The sequence below is a fragment of the Saccopteryx leptura genome, chromosome 2 (assembly GCF_036850995.1).
Source record: "Saccopteryx leptura isolate mSacLep1 chromosome 2, mSacLep1_pri_phased_curated, whole genome shotgun sequence".
NCBI classification, from domain to species: Eukaryota; Metazoa; Chordata; class Mammalia; order Chiroptera; family Emballonuridae; genus Saccopteryx; species Saccopteryx leptura.
Genome location: NC_089504.1, coordinates 14,916,750 through 14,940,283, shown reverse-complemented (window position 1 = coordinate 14,940,283; position 23,534 = coordinate 14,916,750). Strand labels below are relative to the sequence as shown.

Genomic DNA, 23,534 nt, shown 5'->3' with positions numbered 1-23,534 from the left:
GCCAGCAACCTTGGGATCAGGTGGACAATCCCACACTCAGGTCACTGAGCCCGTACTCAAGCTGGCAACGTCAGGTGTTTTGGACTGGCAACCTCAGCACTCTGTGTCAACACTCTATCCACTGTGCCACCCCAGGTCAGGCTGAGAGATTTCGTCCTCCCTCTTGAGCCAGCTTTCCATCTCCTATACAGTCAGCTACGTTTCCAAGAGAAAACTGGCCTGTGCTTGGGGCTCCTCCACTCTCCAGTCCATCAGACAAGCCCCAAATGACTGCCAAAGCTCTTCTTTTATCTTTCCTCAAGAATTCCTTTGTTTGGGCCAGCCCTGCTCCTTAGCCTGTGCCCAGAATCAGCAAATGCCCCCTGAAAGTGGCTGTGATCATCGTCTCATTTAGGAAGGTTCTACCCTTTCTAGAATTTTAGTTCATAACATCTTTCTTGATTTCATAGCTCTCCAACCAATGTGATTTTTGAAATGTATGTATTTTTTTCAAATTGTTGCTGCAGCACTTTGGCTTGCTATCACCTATTACATCCCACTTGGAGGAGAAAGACCCTTGTAAACTACTTAGAATCAACCTATTTATGAAAGACCTTAAAATAAAAAAGAACAATGGACTAATTACATAAAAAAAGTAAGGAAGGTGTGTACCTGTGAGGGCATCACAACTGGCAGACCGATTACTGCATTGGCAGGGCAAGCAGCCACTCTCACTAAAGTCATAATATCCATCTTGGCATCGATCACATGTAGAGCCGATGACACCCACTTTACACTGACATTTCCCAGAACTGCAATAAAAGCAAAGACAATAAACAAAAGTAAATTAGTTTGAAAATTTTGTTGCCTAATATGCCATCATACAATGATCTTAATGTAGAAATTATTTCAACTATATAGATTCTAGAAGTATTGAGTGATTTTTATTTTGAATAAAATAAAACTGTAACAGCTTCATGACCATATAAATTCAATTAACATAGTATTAACACTAATAATTTATGAAAATTTAATCCTCTGCACTCATGAAATTTAAAATAAATGATAAAAGGAACCATGGAGAATATAAGTCCTAGTGCGTAGAAATGTTTGTTAAGCACGGGAAATGGAACTAATACTACTGCTGCATCTCATTCTGAATCATTCCACAGTTCCATCAGCATCCACACTGCCTAACGCAAAGGGGAAAAGAAAAGCTACCTAGCCTACACCCAACCTAGCTTCTGGATGAATATGAAGACCAGGACCTTAATGAATGTGTCAACTAATACCCATTCAGATGCTGGAATCTATGTTAGGTACAGGCTATATTAAAATATATCTAGTACTGGCCCTGGCCAGCTGGCTCAGTGGTAGAGCATCGGCCCAGCCTGTGGAAGTCCGGGGTTCGATTCCTGACCAGGGCACACAGGAGAAGCACCCATCTGCTTCTCCACCCTTTCCCCTCTCCTTTCTTTCTCTCTCTCTCTGCTCCTCCCACAGTCGAGGCTCCATTGGAGCAAAGTTCACCTGGGCGTTGAGGATGGTTCCATGGCCTCTGCCTCAGGCACTAGAATGGCTCTGAATGCAGCGAAGCAACACCCCAGAGGGGCTGAGCATCGCTCCCTGGTGGGCATGCCGGGTGGACCCCAGTCGGGCACGTGCAGAAGTCTGTCTCTACCTCCCTGCTTCTCACTTCAGAAAAATACCTCCTGAAATTAAAATATATATATATACACACACACTATATATATATATTTATACACACACACACACACACACACACACACACACACACACATATATATATATCTGGTACTTACATAACTGGAATTCACAGGTATGTAAAATGACTATAATGGGGACCTATATCGCTTTTTGGATTAAATCCATATAAAAAATTCTAGATTGTCAACCTGAAAGGACTAAAAATCTGAAGAAAAATAGTTTATTTACTATCTCATCTCTTTTTATTAATTTATTTTCTTTTCTTAGATGTCCATTATATTAATGTCACCTCTTTCCAATCAGTGAAACTTAAACCTCTGTTGTCATTTTCAAGTCCTCTCTACCTCATGCTCTTCCCATCACTCTCAAATCCGATATTTCGCCGATTTCTGTCAAAGTTTCTTTAAAAATATCTTTTGGTATTGTTATTTCCTCCACAAACATCTCTTTAGAATGTCTTTCCTCCTACACCTTTCAAAAATTTTCCTGCTTTCAGGCTCATCTTTTCCCCTGAAACTTATCTCCCATTGGTCTAAAGAGATCCTTTGGTTTCCTGACTTCACATTCTCTGCCCCACAAATTATGGTCTGTTCTATATTCTTTAACATACGTAACTTTTGTTTCTCTAGTCAAATTGTTAAAGACTTGTGGCAAAGACTGTATCAAGCAGTTTTTATTATTATTCTCAAGACACAGCACAAGCCTACAGATAATGTACTATACCTATTTTCTTTTTCTTTTTTTTTTTTAACAGTGACAGAGATAGTCAGAGATAGGGACAGACAGAAATGGAGAGAGATGAGAAGCATCAATCATTAGTTTTTTTGTGTGACACCTTAGTTGTTCATTGATTGCTTTCTCATATGTGCCTTGACCGTGGGCCTTCAGCAGACTGAGTAACCCTTTGCTCGAGCCAGCGACCTTGGGTCCAAGCTGGTGAGCTTTTGCTCAAACCAGATGAGCCTGCGCTCAAGCTGGCGACCTCAGGGTCTCGAACTTGGGTCCTCCGCATCCCAGTCTGATGCTCTATCCACTGCGCCACCACCCGGTTAGGCCCTATTTTCATTTAATACATCTTAGTACGTTTGATGAGTCCAGAATGATATCGTAGCCATCTTTATATCCTCAGAGTCTAATATATTACCTGATTCGTTGTAGGCACTTAATACATACTTGACAAATAAAATCAATAAATACACAAACTGAGTTTTAGAGTTAAGTACTGGAAAGAAGGAAGAAAGAAAGGTGAAGGGCTACACTAAGTTGCAGGGTTCTCAGAACAGCTAAAGTTCTTCCCTTTTTTCCAACAGTGTAACTCTTCTTTATATGCTCATTCTGTACCTTAAATTTTTAGGCTACATCTGAGTAGATTCTGGCACCAGTTATATTGGATAAGAGACATTCCAAGGGAGAACTGCTTTTCAATGTAATTTTTTTAGAGATTTAGCTCCTAATAATGAGCCGTTATGGTATTATTAATTTTAGTTCAGGAGCCCAAGCACAGATTATTAATACACAGCTCTATACATATAATCAGTTAAAGTAATATCCTACTACTTCATATGTTTCTATGTCTGTAGTAAAAATAGAAATTCTAACTTTGAAAGTTATTGGAACTTTGGGTTGACCTTTGCAGAATGAAAATAAAGTGAACTTCAATACTGTGTTCTACTTGTAGTGTACAAACCTAAGGATTATTATTATTATTTTGATTATGTGAAATATGCCTCTCTCTTCATCAGCATTCCGTGGGCAAAATAATACAGCTTTTGTCTTCTAACCCTATAAAAGTATTTTGAGCAGCTAGAGTTGAAGTTTATTCTCTCTCCCACTTATCATGGTTCTCTGCAATGTTTCAGGATATGCCAAAAAGGAGTAGAAAAGTAGAAAAACAGTTCTACATGGAGTATTTTTTAGGGTTTCCCTCAATAAAACCAGTCCAGAAAGGAAAGAAAGCCAGGCTTATGTAAATAGTAAATATAAAAATCTTGTATCCTGAGAAATAATCTATCAAAATCTGTAGGTCTAGCTTAAAGTTGCCTAGTGTATTGGGTTGTTCAATTTCTTGACTAACATATAATTTTACAGAAAATGTAAAATGGAAGCATTTGAAAGCAAGTGTAATGATGAAAAAAATGGGCCATCATTTATTGAAGGAGTATGTCGGTAAGTATACTCTCTAATCTTCAAAATAACTCTACTAGGTGAAGGTCGTAATCTTCATCTTATTATTCAGGAAATTCAGAAAGGTTAAATTTATTGTCCACACCTAGTAATTATTTATACAGACTTTCCCACTATAGCATGCTACCTACTCCTCCCTAATTTTGACTCTAAATTTGTATAAGAAATTTGCCAAACAACTTGATACTCGCTTGGGTATTAAGCTTCATTATTTAGATTCCAAGCACCACAGTTCACAATTTATTTAGGTTCTAATCCCAGAGAGCTTTCTCTACCTTGCCCAGAATAAATCCTCATCTCTTTTCTCACTGCCAGTAAATTTCTGATCTTCCTTGACAAAAGCAAAGAGGTCTTACTACTTGCAGAAACACTGAAGTCTAGCAAAGTCCAAGATTCTCAGAAGATATAAGCCTAAATATTTTGATGCTTAAAGCTTAATTAAAATTTGTACTGATCATAGTATAGAAAATGAGCAATGGTGAAGTTCAGTTTGCATCGGTTTGGTAGAACCAATATCTAATTTTTTGTTGAGTTCAGTGAACCGGTTGTTAAAATAGCACTTGTAATCAGGGTTCTCTCTAAGGTGGGTACCTGGGCACCCCCCCCAATGTGAAAATCACAAATTTACATCCCTTACTTTGTTTTTTAGATTTTTTTTTAATTTTATTCATTTTTAGACAGGAAAGAGAGAGGGAGAGAGAGAGACAGAGAGGGAGAAAGAGGAGAGAGAGACAGAGAAAGAGAAGGGGGGAGGAGCAGGAAGCATCAACTCCCATATGTGCCTTGACCAGGCAAGCCCAGGGTTTCGAACCGGCGACCTCAGCATTTCCAGGTCAACGCTTTATCCACTGCGCCACCACAGGTCAGGCTGTTTTTTAGATTTTATTTATTCATTTTAGAGGGGGGAGCAGGAAGCATCAACTCCCATTTATGCCTTGACCAGGCAAGCCTGGGGTTTTGAACCAGTGACCTCAGTGTTCTAGGTCAACACTTGACCACCGCAGGTCAGGTTCCTTACTCTTTTTTTTTTTTTTTTTTTTTTTTCTTTTCATTTTTCTGAAGCTGGAAACAGGGAGAGACAGTCAGACAGACTCCCGCATGCGCCCGACCGGGATCCACCCGGCACGCCCACCAGGGGCGACGCTCTGCCCACCAGGGGGCGATGCTCTGCCCATCCTGGGCGTCGCCATGCTGCGACCAGAGCCACTCTAGCGCCTGGGGCAGAGGCCAAGGAGCCATCCCCAGCGCCCGGGCCATCCTTGCTCCAATGGAGCCTTGGCTGCGGGAGGGGAAGAGAAAGACAGAGAGGAAAGCGCGGCGGAGGGGTGGAGAAGCAAATGGGCGCTTCTCCTGTGTGCCCTGGCCGGGAATCGAACCCGGGTCCTCCGCACGCTAGGCCGACGCTCTACCGCTGAGCCAACCGGCCAGGGCCCTCCTTACTCTTTTTTAACGTTCATCTGCATAACAGGCTATCCTAAGTGCCAATAGAAATGTTCATTCCATCCATAGGTGAAAAAAATTTGACAAAACTATGCTTGTAATATTTATTTATTAATTTCATCAAACATTATATCTTTGAAAAAATACATTTTAATTCCCTCGCATTTGTTACTTCAGTAAACAAACATATAATGTAAAGAGAAAAAGTGCCAAACAACCAGTGGGTGACAAGCTATCATTTGTTTCAGCTTTGTGTTATACCCAAAATTTCCCCGAGATAAGTATTAGTTAATATATAAATATTTTCATTAACATTTTAAAACTTTCTTATAATATAATCTAGTTTTGTGCACCTCTTTTATTATTAAGTTTAAATGCATGAAATAATAAACTACCTTTCAGTATATCGTTTTTTATACTTAAAACAGTCATTAGAGCAAAGAATCAGTTGTTAAATTATTTGAATCCCAGCACTGATGATGAGCACTGTTTTTTAGAATGCAACAGAAATTTACATTAGCAACAATGTCTCTTAAGCAACTTTGCAAAAAATTAGAAAAGAAAAAAAATCTACCCACATACATACATACAGTCTCACACAAAAATATACCAAGGTACTTAAAGATTGAGTAAACTAAATCTGTGTTCATCAAATATAAAGTTCAGGAATGTTTTATGACTCAACAAGAAGTAACCAGTCAATTTAAGTCTTGCTATACCATCAGAAAATTATTAAAAATATACAATGTACCTTTCAGAGAATGACTAAGAACACTTCATTAGTCAATTTCCAAAGCTTTTAAAATACTAACCAAAATATGCTTGCTTCTCATTTTTCTACAGACATTAGCTTATACAGTATAAAAAAGAATAAACTGATTTTAATGACAGTTCTTGTCTAACTCACTACCTATAAAAAAGGCATTATCTTGGAATACCTAATAATATAAGAATTATATTAATTAATATTATTATTAATAATATTTATTACTAACATAATATATATCCAGTGTTCTCAAAGTAGCTGCTATTTTTTTTTTCAGAAGTAAGAAGCAGGGCGAGGCAGACAGACAGACTACTGCATGCACCCAACTGGGATCCACCTGGCATGCCTACCAGGGGGTGATGCTCAGCCCATCTGGGCATTGCTCTGCTGCAACCCCGGAGCCATTCTAGCTCCAGAGGCAGAGGCCATGGAGACATCCTCAGTGCCCGGGGCCAACTTTTTGCTCCAATGGAGCCTTGGCTGTGGGAGGAGAAGAGAGAGATAAAGAGAAAGGAGAGGGGAAAGGGTGGAGAAGCAGATGGGCACTTCTCCTGTGTGCCCTAGCCGGAAATCGAACCCAGAACTTCCACACGCCAGTCCAACGCTCAACCACTGAGCCAACCAGGCCCTACCTGGTATTCTTTTTTTTTTTTTTTTTCTTTTCCATTTTTCCGAAGCTGGAAACAGGGAGGCAGTCAGACTCCCGCATGCACCCGACCGGGATCCACCTGGCACGCCCACCAGGGGGCGACGCTCTGCCCCTCTGGGGTGTCGCTCTGTTGCATCCAGAGCCATTCTAGCACCTGAGGCAGAGGCCACAGAGCCATCCTCAGCGCACGGGCCATCTCTGTTCCAATGGAGCCTTGGCTGCGGGAGGGGAAGAGAGAGACAGAGAGGAAGGAGAGGGGGAGGGGCGGAGAAGCAGATGGGTGCCTCTCCTGTGTGCCCTGGCCAGGAATCGAACCCGGGACTCCTGCACACCAGGCCGACGCTCTACCGCTGAGCCAACCAGCCAGGGCACTACTATTCTTGTTAGTGGACTTTCCCTTCATAATTCTGCTCAGGGCACTCAGAAGACTAAGCTAAACAGGCAACTTTCTTCCTGGAGTATGTGCCAATGAATGGCTTTATGAATCTTGACAAAGACTTGATAAAAACTAGTCTAGACACCATGCTTCACTTTTCTTGGGTAGATTTTTAGAACAACAGGAAAGTAGATGCTTTCTTCTCTCTTTTTACAAAATATACAGAGTGAACTGGGAAAGTTTAATTGTGAGGCTGCACTAGTAGTCTTTTTCCCCATGCTACTCATGGCCCATGGCCATTCTCTGCATGTATAAGAATTAAATCACTCAACAAGTATAAAGCTTTCCCTGTGTGACTTTTGTCGAATAAAGCCTTTACAACACCCCCTTTCATAATCTCCCTCTGTTAAAGACTGTCGGATGCTTTCTGAAGCAAAGGTCAATGATATAAATGCAGGGAAGAAAAAAATAGGCCTATTAACAAACCACTTCTGCTTATCCACAGGTTTAAAATGAAAGGTCCAAAGACATACATCTTCCTATCTAGAGAATAAGGGCAAAGAACTAGATTTTGAATAGAAGTCAGAAATCTATACTACTGAGATAAACTAACAAAGAACTTAAGATAGAATTGCTCATCTGGTGTCACTCTTTATAGATATGAGTTAGCTGCCAGAAAAGTACTAATGTAGTTGGAGGAGTATATCAGAAAAAAATAATATAGAATTAATTATAAGGGAAGCACAAGCATTGTGCAACTAAGCTGCACTAAGTATAACTGGATATACTACACATAAACTATCTCAAATGGAATTCTCAGATTTTCTTATGGTGTCAGTGCTTAAAGAATTTATCACTCATAAGTGTGAGCAACTATTACAAGGTTTGAAAACTTAAAAATTATTCCTTAAAATGTAAACAAGTAAGGCCTGGCCAGTTGGCTCAGTGGTGGAGCATCGGCCTGGTGTGTGGAAGTCCCAGGTCTGATTCCCGGCCTGGGGACACAGGAGAAGCACCCATCTGCTTCTCCACCCTTTTCCTCTCCTTTCTATCTCTCTCTTTCCCTCCCACAGCCAAGGCTCCACTGGAGCAGAGTTGGCCCAGCCGCTAAAGATGACTCCATGGCCTCCGCCTCAGGCACTAGAATAGCTCCTGTTGCAGCAGAGCCCCACCCCCTGGTGGGCATGCCCGGTCGATCCTAGTTGGGCACGGGAGTCTGTCTCTCTGCCTACCTGCTTCTTACTTCAGAAAAATACAAAAATAAAAAGTAAACAAAAAAAAGAAAAAGTAAACAAGTAATATATTGTAGTTTCTGAAATGAAGCTATTAATATTTCAAAAGGAAATTCAATGGTGTATCATCTCAAGACAGGATACATATTTATGTCGTGTAAGTACTAACCAAAATGTCCTTTTAAAGGTTCTGTTTTAAGATGATTGGGTAGAGAATCTTAAATTTTTCCATTATTTTATAATCACACTGACTAGGGTGGGGAGGGTGGAACACAGGAAGGGAGGTATAAGGTCTATGGAAAATTCATAACCTGAGGAGACAGAAAGAACCTGGTTCAAATTCCAGCTCTGCTAGTAACTAGCTGGGTCCAAGTCTTTATTCTATCTTGGACTCAGCACTCTCATTTGTTAAATGAAGACAATTATACCAAACTCTATAGGGTTATTGTGAGAATTAAAGATTGCCTACACAGGGTACTTAGCAGTGTCTGACACAATCAGTACTCAGGAATGAAAGAAATGTGAAGATAATGACAATGATCCTAGAGCTTGAATTTTTTTCTGAGAATTTTAAGGAAAATGAATTTGAATCTCTAGTAGGCAAAAACAGTCAAGACTGTTATTTACTTTTTCAAATTCTGTTAACAAACCTAAAAACATGGCAAGAATTTATGGGGTAATAACTAGTTTGAAGCAAAAATGTGGCTAGAAAAAGAAAGCACATAATGAACACATGGTAGAAAAGGTTTTTGGAAACAATTTAAAATTGAGACGGGAAAGGATCAGCAAAATCCTACATTAGGTGGGACCAAAACCAGCAAGACCTGATGTGCTTTTGTACCAACTAGCTAATTTATTTAACTTTTTTTTCTAAATTGTCAAATGTCTTGGCATGTTTTATGTTATCAAAAACATTGTCTATTTTCTTCCTAAGATTTACAAACTATGAATTGTGTGTAGGTATACTTTAGATATCACATTAACAATTTTAACTCAAGCGGTCACAGAATAACCAAAGATACAGTTCTAATCAGGGGAAATTAATTTTTTGAGAAGCCTTACTTTTTCTCCTTCTTCCTTCCTCAGACAGTATAGATGTTGGCAGTCTGACATGGAATGAACAAGGAACAGAAAAAAAGGAGATAAATATATTGATTTTTTTCCCTTCTCCCTGTTTTTTAAAAACAAAAATAATTTATCATTTAGGAAGAGACTGAAAGTACTAGGTAAAACAAAGTCTGAAATTACCAGTAAACTGCAGATTATAAACTTTCTCAGTAATTTAAAAATAATATGAAAAGACAGCTAGAAAAGGTTTTTCTAACCAGAATAAGCTTTTACATGGAAAAACAAACAAAATGAAAAGTTATTAACAATCTTAATTTCATGTTCGTGTCATGGTATTATAAAGATAATGAAATTATCTCTTCTTTTGTTATGAAATAACTCAGTAATTAAACATTTTGGCAAAAGACCATCTACATTTAGTGTTCCTCTGTCTTTCTACAGTCATGGAAAAGACCATTATGCAATGAGCAAAGTCCCTTTTCTGGATGGAAAAAAAAGATAGCTTTCTTGTTGAAAACATTGGGCTATTATGCTAAACATTCCTTGTATTTTTGAGGGCAAATAGTCTAAAATATGTTTAGAGGAAATCCATATTCAGACAGAAGTTATTAATACTCAACAAGGGTACTGCCTAAGTACAGAAATACTTTTTGATAGCTGATCTTACCAAAATTAAATTTAAACATTTACTTAAAAAGTCAGAAATATAACTTACTGGCAGAAAAATAAAAAGTGTCATATTTCCCAAGCCACAACTTAGGAAGACTAAGTTAATTCAACCTGGAAATTTATTTCTTACTTCCTTAACTTATTTTAAATGGAAGAAATACAGCCATAAGAATTCTAAAATCCACACAATTACTCCATTATTTGATTAGAGAGTTCTGCATTTAAAAAGTCCGTTTTGAAAAGAAAAGAAGCATCAGATCCCAGTACCATCTTCTTGAAAAGAAGATGCTTCTCAAATATATTAACATTTTTCTTCTTTTGCAACCATTGTAAAAGGTTTACTATGTAAAAGGGTAATTATTAATAATTTATTTGTGTACACGCTGTGTTACAAAAATTAACTTGCAGTCCCTAGAATTTAGAACTCATTTTCTCACAGAAATGGCAGCATGTGTGATGACTTAGTTTCCAAAATACAAACAAAAATCTATTAATTCAAAATGTTAATATTGACAGTGCTAAGGATCAAGTCCTTTAACCACAGTCCTAAGCCTTTGAATTCGGAACTTTTCGGGGGTAGAATGGTAAGAAGGCAATATTAACATTTATTAAATCCCTACTATAGAGTTATAAATAAAATACATAGCACAATATTTATACATGCACTACTTAATTTAGTCCTTACAATCAGTCTATGACATTCATTATTCTCAGCCTTTCTACTTTCTAGCTATATATTGTGCAAGTTAAGTTTTCACATTTGAGCCCTGGCCAGTTGGCTCAGTGGTAGAGCATCAGCCCAGTATGTGGAAGTCCTGGTTTCGATCCCTGGTCAGGGCACACAGGAGAAGCGACCACCTGCTTCTCCATCCTTCCGCCTTCACCCCATCTCTCTCTCTCTTTCTCTCTCTCTCTTCTTCCTCTCCCACAACCATGGCTTCAATGATTCAAGCAAAGTTGGCCCCAGATGCTGAGGAAAGCTCCATGGCCTTGCCTCAGGCACTAAAATAGTTTAGTTGCTGAGCAACAGAGCAGCAGCCCAAATGGGCAGAGCATGGCCTAGTAGGGTCTTGTCAGCTGGATCCCGATTGGGGCACATGTGGAAGTCTGTCTCTGCCTCCCACCTATCACTTAATTAAAAAACAAAAAACAGTTTTCACCTCTGAAAAATAAGAATAATAATCCCTGTTTCAAAAGACCGTGAAAATTATCTAAAATTACATATGTCAGTGTCTTGCAAATATAAGTAGTTCCATATGTGGTAAAATATTGATACTCTCAATATCTGTAATTGGAGAGCTTCAGCAGAGTAAACAGACTCAATTTTTAAGGTCACACAGCCAGTGGGTATTCAGAACTAGAAGCTAGATCTTCTATCTACCAATACAATGTTTTTTCCTCTCTCATATATTATAGATCACCTCTATGTCCTTAATGAAAGCAAGTCAGAAGGATTTGATGTGCTCATCATAATAGACTTACAACACTTGTAGAAGAATCTTTTTATGTTAATCTTCTGGCTCAACAGTGAATCATTTAAATATCTCCTCTGATGAACGGGATTTTAAAATAATTGCCACTGCTTCTGATCTGTCTGAATACAAATCTAAGATCTAAGAGCTCTAGTTTCCTACATGAATCTAGCACTGCTTGCAAATACCCCATAATCCAATCAGTTTCCTTGCAAAGCTTCCCCGTCAACAGTTTTACTGATATAACCTTGCAAAGCTTTTTTTCATCTTCATTTTTAAATTATGAACTATATCATTTATTCAGAAGTAGCTAAATTGAAAGACAATACAATTTAAAGAAAAATAAACTCAGTACTTTGATAGCCACTAGCAAGACATTTAAAGCCCTGTGAGCCTGACCAGGCGGTGACTCAGTGGATAGAGCGTCGGACTGGGATGCGGAAGACCCAGGTTCGAGACCCCAAGGTCACCAGCTTGAGCGCGGGCTCATCTGGCTTGACCAAAAAGCTCACCAGCTTGACCCAAGGTCACTGGCTGGAGCAAGGGGTTACTCAGTCTGCTGAAAGCCCGCGGTCAAGGCACACATATGAGAAAGCAATCAATGAACAACTAAGATATCCTAACGAAAACTGATGATTGATGCTTCTCATCTCTCTCCGTTCCTGTCTGTCCCTATCTATCATTCTCTCTGTCTCTGTAAAAACAAACAAACAAACAAACAAACAAACAAACAAACAAAAAGAGCCCTTTGAGTGGTGGTCCTCAACTGCATCCCCTTCTCTTGCCCCAGAAGCAACTAAATTTTAATTATAAGAGTTTTACCATTTCTGTATGTATTATTAAATAACATATGATACAGTTTTGCCTGTTCTTAAACTTTATATTAATAAAAATTGTTTTCTTTGATCTTATTAATTTTTCACTGCTATATTTCATTGCATGAAAATCACCCTATTTACTTACTCATTCTTCTAGACATTTGGCCTGTTTTCATTGGGTATTATGGCTAATAATGCTGCTGTGAACTTTCTTGTGCATTTCTTCTGGTACACATGACCATGCTTTTCTCTAGTGTATATACCAAGGAATGGAACTGCTAGAAAACAGAGTTTGTGCATGATCAACTTTACTATGCAATAGATTACAACGTGGTAGTAACAATTTACGCTCCCATTACCAATGGAATAATGGTCTCATTGCTCTATATGCTCATCAACATTTGATATTGTAAGCTTTTAAAATTTTTGCAAATCTGGCATCTTGAAGTGGTATCAAATTGTGGTTTTAAATTCCATTTTCCCGATAGTTAATGAGATGGAAAATGTTTTATTGGCTATTCGAACTTCCTCTTTTATGAAGGGTCTACCTAAATATTTTTGACATTGATTTGTATACATTCATTATATATTCCTGAAAAAGTGATCCTTTGTCAGTTTGATGTGCTATAATTATCCCAGTTTTGGCTTTTCTGTCTACTCTTTTATAAGTTTTACAGAGTAACAAAGTGTTAAGATATGAATTCTGGAACTCTGTTATCTAGATTCAAATCCTGGATTTATGACTTACAAGCCATATGACTGTAAGTCAATTATTTAAACCCTTTATGCTTCAGTTTCCTCACTTGTAAAATGGAGAGTATAATAAATAGTATTGCTCTCAGAGGTTTGTTGGGAAGATTAACTTAGTTAGTATGTGTTAATGCTAAGCAGGTAGAACAGTGCCTGACACATAATAAAAACCATATAAGTTGGCGCAGCCACTGTAAAAAGCAGTATGGAATTACCTTAAAGAATTAAAAATGGAACTGCCTTATGACAGCGATTCTACTTCTGGGAAAATGTCCGAAGAAATCTGAAACACTAATTAAAAAGAATATATTCACTCCTATATTTATTGCAGCATTATTTACAATAGCCAAGATGTGGATGCAGCCTAGGTGTCTATTAGTAGATGAGTGGTAAAAAAGCTATGGTACATTTACACAATGAAATACTACTCAGCCGTAAAAAAAAAAAAAGAAGAAGAAGAAGGAAATCTTACCCTTTACAAAAGCATGCAAGAACCTGGAAAACATTATACTAATTGAAATAAGCCAGTAATAGAAAGACAAGTATCATATGATTTCACTCATATGTGGAGTCTTAGTCCCCTATATTCTCAATGGCTGAACTGCAGCTATTGTCACTAGTTTCTTGATGTTTTTCTCCTGGACCCAGCTGGTCTGCCTCCCCACTTCCCACCCAATGACTAGGTCCATGACATTTGCTTTCAAATCTCTCACATGTCAAATGCCTGCCACTTAAGCCCCAGCAAGTCAGGTAGACTCAGTCATGATATTCACAATGTTCTAATTCCTGCTTTTCAAATGATTCTCTATGGATACACTCATTATTTTGTATTGCCATCTTCTATGCAATATTCATTTTCTTTGTAACTTATATCTGACTTCTAGATTTATATCTCCATGGGCCAGTTCCCAGGAGGATGAATCATGATCACACACACCCAGACCTGCACTTATTTGAGACTCACACTACCATATCTAAGCTTGACCATTCTATTTCAGAGTACAGTAGAGAAAGCCTTGGAGTCAGAAAGCTCTGCCATTTATTAGTTACGCCATATTGCTAAGTAACGCAACATTTAAGAACAAGACAGCTAAGTTGTTCTGAAAAGTCAGAAAGGTTATATGTATAAAACATCAAGCAAAGAGTTTTGGGGGGTTTGTTTGTTTTAGCAAGAGAGAGACAGACAGATAGGAAGAGAGAAAGATGAGAAGAATCAATTCATCACTGCGGCACTTTAGTTGCTCATTGATCGCTTTCTCATATGTGCCTTGACCGGGGGGCTCCAGTGGAGCCAGTGACCCCTTGCTCAAGCCAGCCATTTTGGGCTCAAGCCAATGATCTTTGAGCTCAAGCCAGTGACCATCGGGTCATGTCTATGATCCCATGCTCAAGCCGGCAACCCCACGTTCAAGATGGTGAGCCTGCACTCAAGCCGGTAAGCCTGGGCACTCAAGCTGGAGGCCTTGAGGTTTCAAACCTGAGACCTCAGTGTTCCAGGCCAATGCTCTATCCACTGTGCCACCACCTGGTTAGGCCAAGCAAAGAGTTTTGACAGTGTTCATCAAATGTTAATTTCCTTCTCTTCTTCTTGCTGCATCTCCTGGATAGTGTACCTTCCTTAGGTAAACAGTTTGATCAAGAAAGCTAATGTAGGCTCTGGCCAGTTGGCTCAGTGGATAGAGCGTCAGCCCAGCATGCAGACGTCCAGAGTTCGATTCCTGGTCAGGGCACACATGAGAAGCATCCATCTGCTTTTCTCCTCCTCCCTCTCCCCCTTTTCACTCTCTCTCTTCCCCTCTCGCAGCCAGTGTCTCAACTGGTTTGAGCATCACCCAGGGTACTGAGAATAGCTGGGCTGATTCAAGTATCAGTCCCAGACAGGGGTTGCTGGATGGATCCTGGTCAGGGTGCACGCAGGAGTCAGTCTCTCTTCTCCCTTCCTCTCACTTAAAAAAAATTTTAATTTCCTGCTCTTCCTCCTGCTGCATCTCCTGGATGTTGTAGGTAAACAGTTTGATCAAGAAAGCTAATGTATTGATCTGCAGAAACTTTTCTTTCAAGTACCTATAAGACATACTTGTTTAACTGGACATTCTATTCAATTGTAGAACTCTTTTAAAAAATCAATTAAAAACCAACAAGAATAAAACTCAAAGAAATAATCACAGTGTATGTGTTAGAAACTGGCAGAAGAGATAGAAGAGATTCTATTATTGATAATATTAGCCAAGATTACTGCTTTTGGCAGTGTGAGAAGGCTGTCTATATCTTTCCTGTATAGTATTTAAAATAAAACTTCTAAAATTGATGGTATCTCAGACCCTATGAGAATCTATTGAATGTTATTATATGTTACAGACCTCCTCCACAGAAATATGTACATATTCACCATTATATTTCACATGCTTCCTTCCTCTTAGGTTAAGAAATCCTGACCTCAGCATAGGAGCATATACTAACCCAGAACTGAAAACCATGGGAGTTTAATGTAACAGAAAGAACATAGGATATGGTTTCAGAAGACTCTGAATTGACTCTTCTCACTCTGGTATTTAATAGATAGATATTCAACCTTGGGCTCATCATGTAACCTTTCGATTATTACATCTCATCTGTAATTTGATGGGTAATTACCCTTATCTATCTCTCGGGGTTGTTGTTAGAATCAAATGAGAAAATGTACAGGATAAAAGCATATTGTTAATTGTGAATGACTATGTAATTAGTTATTAACATTCCCTGGAAACCTACTGAATTTATAAACACAGGAACAAGCTTGAAAAATTCAAATTATTGAAACACATGGGATAAATCATACCAGAGAATTCCCTTAATATATAAAGAACAAAAATAATAAAATTCATAGTTTTTAATCTAGTCCTATATACTTTGAATGTCAAAACAATCATGGCTGAAGCACTTACGTACCTTTTCATAGGAAATCTAGAGAAGCTTCAACTCCAAATCTCTCTATGGGATTGAAAAATTTAGATATTTTGAGTGGAAATCAAATTCGAGGAGAAAAAAGAGGAATAGTCCCATGTTTCTCTCTCTACCCTCTAGGAAACATTTCTTGTTATGAAAAGAACTATCTGAGATGGGAAAAGTCATGCTGATTTCATTTACTTTCAAGGGACACAGGAGAAGACAAAGCCTTCTTTGTGGCAACAGCATCCTTCTGTTTCAGCCTAAGTCTAATATAAGTCTCAGAAGCTATTTTAAAACTTTAGAGAAAAAAAGCTATTTAAAACATTAAAATAGGCTATGAATTTGAGTGAATATTCTAACCACAATGCCGTACACCTAAAATTGCAGATATTTATGCCAGCAGAGTAAGTTCATTTCCTTATCCTGATTACTGTTCTGGGCCTCCGGCTAAGAATTGTCACCAGAAACAACTTCGTCCTCATAATAAGACAGTAATATTATCCATATTCCCTTCACTAACTGCTGCAAATAACAATTCTATTAACTTTTTATTTTGAAATAATACTAGATTTAAAGAAAAGTTATAAAGATAGTATACAGATAGCTGTTGCATATCATTCACCCAACATTCCCTAATGTTAATTTCTCATATAACCATGGTATATTCATCAAAACTAAAATTAACAGTGCCATAATACTATTAACTATCAGATTTTTCTAATTTTTATACTAATGTCTCTTTTCTGCTCCAGGATCTAATCCAGGACATCACCTTATATTTGCTTGCCTTGTCTCCTTAGCCTCCTTCAATCTGAGTTTCTCAGGTTTTCCTTGTCTTTTATGATCATGAAGCTTTTGAAGAGTATTGGCCAGGTATTTTGAAAAATGTACCTCAGTTTTAGTTTCTCTGATGTCTTGTCACAATTAGACTGAGGTAATAAATTTTAGGGAAGAATATCACTGAAGTAACATGCCCTTCTCAATGCATCTTATTAGGGACTACATGATAGCCATATATAACTTATTACTGAGATATTATCTTGATCATGCAAATGATAATTTTTCATGCTAGGAATCTGTCTGTAAGATAGCTAAACTTAGTATGGTTATCATACTTATTTGGAAAATTAGTAGAGGTACAGCCATTCAATCAATAAACCCTGGGATCGACTGAAAGCAGTATAGTCAGACAGGTGTTGGTTTAAGCCTGTTTCTGCCTCTTATAGTTGTCTGTTTGGGGGCAAATTACTCAAATCTCAGTTTCTTCATTTGTAAAATAATACCACTTTAATCAGTTATTATTTTATCCTTACAAGATAGCACATATAAAGCACTTGGCTTGGCACATAACAAACATTCAGTAAATGTTAATGCTATTCATTCTGGGGGTAGTGGTAGTAATAATCTAGTAATACTGACCACGTTGTGTGGCACTTTCATTTAAGAAGAAAGTCAAACTACAGATCAAAAGAACACTATATGTTTTTAAGGTCTTTAAACTTAAGTGTAGCAAAATGTTTTATCAGAGAGATACTTAATTATTTAGAAATTAAATTGTAGTTTCTTTTTTAGCAAGAGAAGTTTGTAATTGCTTTGCCATTTCAGATAGAAAATAACCTTGAAGTAGATCCTCCTGATTGGGTAAAAAAAATCATTTAAGTTAGGTTTCCCTTTATCATGTCAGTATATGGTGAACAGGCCCCCCTGTCCTTAGAGAGGGTTTACCAAGACCTTTTGAATGGGAAGGAAGGGGGTTGGGGGTTTATTAGGTAGAAGATTCTATAAAATGTCCTCAACCAGTACTCTTGGAGCTGGCTTGCACACTGGGATGTATTTGTACGTATAAACTGAAGGAAATGATGGTTAACACCTATAACTTTGGAGCTCCAATTTAGAGCATTTTTTGTTTGTTTGTTTGCTTGTTTGTCTTGTATTTTTCTGAAGCTGGAAACGGGGAGAGACAGTCAGACAGACTCCCGCATGCGCCCCACCGGGATCCACCCGGCATACCCACCAGGGGGCGACGCTCTGCCCACCAGGGGGTGATGCTCTGCCCCTCTGGGGCGTCACTCTGTTGCAACCAGAGCCACTCCAGCGCCTGGGGCAGAGGCCAAGGAGCCATCGCCAGCGCCCGGGCCATCTTTGCTCCAATGGAGCCTCGCTGTGGGAGGGGAAGAGAGAGTCAGAGAGGAAGGAGAGGGGGAGGGGTGGAGAAGCAGATGGGCGCTTCTCCTGTGTGCCCTAGCCAGGAATCGAACCCGGGACTTCTGCACGCCAGGCCGACGCTCTACCACTGAGCCAACCGGCCAGGGCCTAGAGCATTTTTGAAAGAACTGGCAGTAAGGGAGTAGTAGTTCATCTTCCCTCAAAGAATTGTTGCTGCCAACATTTCTGGACCAATAAAAGTTTCATCAGAATAGTGAGTGAGTATCATCTGTCAGGTTATTCAGGGACAGGCCTCAATCCAGCAATTCTATGCAGAAGTGACAAATGACAATTTTCACTATAAGAGGAGGACTGAGTCCTAGAGTCACTGAAACATTAGTAATTAATTGTTAGAGAATGAGTTGTCTCAAAAGGCGGGCACTGGATTCATGCTACTGAGGTATATGAATGTCAGAGTAATTGGGAAAAAATAGGTATGCCGATATTTGAACCATGTTTGTAGAAAAGTTTGTCAGTTATATAAACTTTCAACTTCCTCATATCTATTATATTTTCTATCCCAACAGGCTTCTGTATAAAGATGAATAGTATATTTTTAAATTATATTTGGAAAATTAAATTTAATGGGGTGACATTGATCAATAAAAAGTACATAGCCTAACCAGGTAGTGGCGCAGTGAATAGAGCGTCGGACTGGGATGCCAAGGACTCAGGTTCGAGACCCTGAGGTTGCCAACTGGAGCGCAGGCTCATCTGGTTTGAGCAAAAGCTCACCAGCTTGGACCCAAGGTTGCTGGCTCGAGCAAGGGGTTACTCGGTCTGCTGAAGGCCCACGGTTAAGGCACAGATGAGAAAGCAATCAATGAACAACTAAGGTGTCACAATACACAACAAAAAACTAATGATTGATGCTTCTCATCTCTCCATTCCTGTCTGTCTGTCCCTGTCTATCCTTCTCTCTGACTCTCTCTCTGTCTCTGTAAAAAAAAATTTAAAAATTAAATTAAAAAAGTACATAGGTTTCAGGTAAATATTTCTATAGCATATGAACTGTTGTGTTGTGTGCCCATCACTCAAAGTCAAATCATTTTCCATCACTATATATTTGTCCCTCTTTACTCCCCTCACCATCTCTCCCACAACCCCCACCCCAGTAACCACTTCACTTTTATCTATGTCCATAAGTCTCATTTTTAGATTCCACCTTATGTGAAATCATATAATTCTCAGCTTTTTCTTTTTCTTTCTTTTTTTTTATTTTTTTACAGAGACAGAGAGAGAGTCAGAGAGAGGGATAGACAGGGACAGACAGACAGGAACGGAGAGATGAGAAGCATCAATCATTAGTTTTTCGTTGCGACACCTTAGTTGTTCATTGATTGCTTTCTCTTATGTGTCTTGACTGCGGGCCTTCAGCAGACTGAGTAACCCCTTGCTGGAGCCAGTGACCTTGGGCTCAAGCTGGTGAGCTTTTTTCTCAAACCAGATGAGCCCGTGCTCAAGCTGGCGACCTCAGGGTTTCAAACCTGGGTCTTCCGCATCCCAGTCCGACGCTCTATCCATTGCGCCACCGGCCAGTCAGGCAGCTTTTTCTAATTTACTTACTTCATTTAATATAATGTTAAGGTCCATCCATGCTGTCATAAATGGCAATATGTCATCATTTCTCATGGCTGAGTAGTATTCCATTGTGTAGTAGTGTATGTGTGTGTGTCTGTGTGTGTGAGTGTATCACATCTTCTTTATCCAACAGAAGAATAATTTCTGAAACTCTTAAAAAATGAAGGGCCTTTGGATTTATTTTTTTAGCAACACAAAACATGGGTATGGGGACACTCCTTGACATTCAGCAGCAAGGCTGGGGGAGTGGGGGGAAATAAAAACCCCATGGGAGCCCTGGCCGGTTGGCTCAGCGGTAGAGCGTCGGCCTCGCGTGCGGGGGACCCGGGTTCGATTCCCGGCCAGGGCACATAGGAGAAGCGCCCATTTGCTTCTCCACCCCCACCCCCTCCTTCCTCTCTGTCTCTCTCTTCCCCTCCCGCAGCCAAGGCTCCATTGGAGCAAAGATGGCCCGGGCGCTGGGGATGGCTCCTTGGCCTCTGCCCCAGGCGCTAGAGTGGCTCTGGTCGCGGCAGAGCTACGCCCCGGAGGGGCAGAGCATCCCCCCCTGGTGGGCAGAGCGTTGCCCCTGGTGGGCGTGCCGGGTGGATCCCGGTCGGGCGCATGCGGGAGTCTGTCTGACTGCCTCTCCCCGTTTCCAGCTTCAGAAAAGTACCAAAAAAAAAACAAAAACATGGGATACAGTGGTTGGGAGCAACTACTGAAGCACAGGAGAGGGGATCCAATTCCTGCAACCTGCAACAAAGAGAGGACAGGAAGCCCAGGAAGAGGGTATGAGCCTGAGAAGGAGCCCTAGGACTGAACAGATCCCTAAATTCAACTTAGAAATACAAACTACCTTTAGATTTGTGAGTACGTATTAATGGAAAAATCACAAACTTTCTAGAGAATTATGCACAGAAACACTGCTAACATGGGGCATATCACCATTGTTCCTATTCTCCATTGTCTCAATATTCCACCCATTCTCACTAGTATCACTCTAATTTTGGTCCTCACTGGTTTTCATTGTCTCTGATCTCCCCATATTTACAACTATCCATTCTACTACTGCTACAATACAGTGCTAACCTTTCTTCTGATTAAAAATTGCTTTGTGTAGCCCTGGCCAGTTTGCTCAGTGGTAGAGCGTCGGCCTGGCATGCAGAAGTCCCGGGTTCGATTCCCGGCCAGGGCACACAGGAGAGGCGCCCATCTGCTTCTCCACCCCTCCCCCTCTCCTTCCCCTCTGTCTCCCTCTTCCCCTCCCGCAGCCAAGGCTCCACTGGAGCAAAGATGGCCCGGGCACTGGGGATGGCTCCTTGGCCTCTGCCCCAGGCGCTAAAGTGGCTCTGGTAGCGGCAGAGCGACGCCCCGGAGGGGCAGAGCATCGCCCCCTGGTGGGAAGAGCGTTGCCCCCTGGTGGGCGTGCCGGGTGGATCCTGGTCGGGCGCTTGCGGGAGTCTATCTCTCCCCGTTTCTAGCTTCAGAAAAATACAAAAAAAAAAAAATTGCTTTGTGAGTAAAATCCAAATCATTTGTCTAGTCCTTAAGACTCTTTGTGACCTGACCCCAGTAGGATTTGCCAAATTTATCTCCTCTGCCCTCCGTCCTCTTCTATATTACATCCTGTGTGTAAGCACATCTCTGAGACATTAATCTTGCTGCTTCCTGTTCTGTAACGACCTTTCCCACTTCTGTCGAAATCCTTTCCTTTCTTCAAAACTGAAGTCAAAAGTTATCTGTTCAAAAAAAAAAAAAAAGGTATCTTCAATTAAATCATCCCTGATATTTCCAGCTATAACTGATATCTCCCAGTTTCTAAATTCCCTTAACATTTATCTTTATGTTTTATGATGTAAGGTCAATTTTTACTTCTTATTGTAAATATATATATATATATATATATATATATATATATATATATATATACACACACACACATATATATATGTATATATATATATGTTTCTTAGTGACATTACTAGACCAGAAGTGCCTTTGGTCTTCCCACTGTTTTATTTATCTTTTATTTCCCCCACAAGGTCTATTAAAGAATCCTACACAAACTTTGTTAAACAAATAAATACTTTGGTACCAAATACTGCATTTGTATGAATTTGGTTATCTGTGCTACTAGCATATGTATAACTACAGATTTGGGGGAGCTTCTCAGAAGAAGCTTGATGTTTTAATATATCAATAACAAAACTTTAAATTATTTCTTTTAGGCCCTGGCTGTTGGCTCAGCGGTAGAGTGTCAGCCCGGCATGTGGAAGCCCCGGGTTCGATTTCCAGTCAGGGCACACAGAAGAAGCACCCATCTGCTTCTCCCTCTCCACTCTTTCCCCTCACCTTCCTCTCTGTCTCTCTCTTCCCTTCCTGCAGCCAGGACTCCACTGGAGCAACGTTGGCCCCAGGCACTGAGGACTTCTCCATGGCCTCCACCTCAGGCGCTAGAATGGCTCCAGCCAAAATAGAGCTTCGCCCCAGATGGGCAAAGCATCACCCCCTGGTGGGCTTGCCAGGTGGATCCTGGTGGGGTGCATGCAAGAGTCTGACTGTCTCCCTGCTTCTAACTTCAGAAAAAATACAAAATATAAATTTATTTCTTTTAAAAATTTCTAACTGACCTAGGAGTAGCTTAATAAAAATGAAACAATACAAAAATAGAAAAATCTGCAACATGGTTTAGGGGAAGTAAGGTGTTTAATCTACAGCACTATGTCAATTCATTGAGACATGTTAATGTTCACAAAGGTCACCAAGAGCTAGAGGGGGAAAAACTATGGGTTTTTTTCTCCATTCATTTGACTAAAGTTGATTATCTAGTTAATAATTAGAAGACTAGGAAGGCAGATCATGTCCTATATTGAATGGAGGGTTTATTTTTCTTCTTCTTTTCCAAGTTGGAGGGGGGGAGATAGAGAGACAGACCTCCTGCATGTGCCCCAACCAGAATCCATCCAGCAACCCCCATCTGAGGCTATGCTCTGCCCATCTGGGGCCATGCTCATAACCAAGCTATTTTTATCACATGAGGCAGAGGCTCCATGGAGCCATCCTCAGTGCCCAGGGGCGATGTGCTCAAACCAATCAAGCCACAGCCACGCCTGTAGGAGTAGAAAAGAGAGAGAGTGGTGAGAAGGGTAGGGGGAGGGTAGAGAAGCAGATGGTAACTCCTCCTGTGTGCCATACTGGGAATCAAACCCAGGACATCCACATGCTGGGCCAATGCTCTACCGCTGAGCTAACCGGCCAGGGTGAATGGAGGATTTAAGATAGAAATATGGCCCTGGCTGGGCAACTCAGCTGGTTGGAGTGCTGTCTCAATGCACCAAGGTGTGGGTTTGGTCCCTGGTCAAGGCACATACAAGAGTCAACCAATTGTCTACGGCCATACCACCCAGAGCAAGCCCATCTCATCTGATCTCGGAAAAGTCAACCAATGAATGCATAAATAAGTGGAACAGCAAGTCAGTGTTTCTCTCTCTCTCACAAATCAATAAATAAAAACAATTTGGCACTGTTCAAATATTTATTGAAACAAATGGATCATGATAAGACAGAGGTCAGTTATCTGCTTTTGAACAAGATGGCTACCTTTTAAAAATCTACCTTCAAGCCTGACCAGGCGGTGACGCAGTGGATAGAGCATTGGACTAGGATGCAGAGGACCCAGGTTCGAGACCCCGAGGTCGCCAGCTTGA

General features: G+C 40.1%; 1 protein-coding gene and 1 non-coding gene across 2 annotated transcripts in view; one reads left to right on the top strand and one right to left on the bottom strand.

Annotated features, from left to right (window-relative positions):
* The window catches only part of MEGF9 (multiple EGF like domains 9), a 108,268-nt gene that overhangs the window by 23,767 nt on the left and 60,967 nt on the right, over positions 1-23,534 (bottom strand). Inside the window, exon 3 of the mRNA XM_066367307.1 lies at positions 652-791. Coding sequence (XP_066223404.1) covers positions 652-791 — 140 coding nt within the window. The remainder of the gene's footprint in view (positions 1-651; positions 792-23,534) is intronic.
* TRNAA-CGC (transfer RNA alanine (anticodon CGC)) lies at positions 20,119-20,194 on the top strand. The gene has a single exon. It is a non-coding gene; the product is annotated as a tRNA-Ala (tRNA).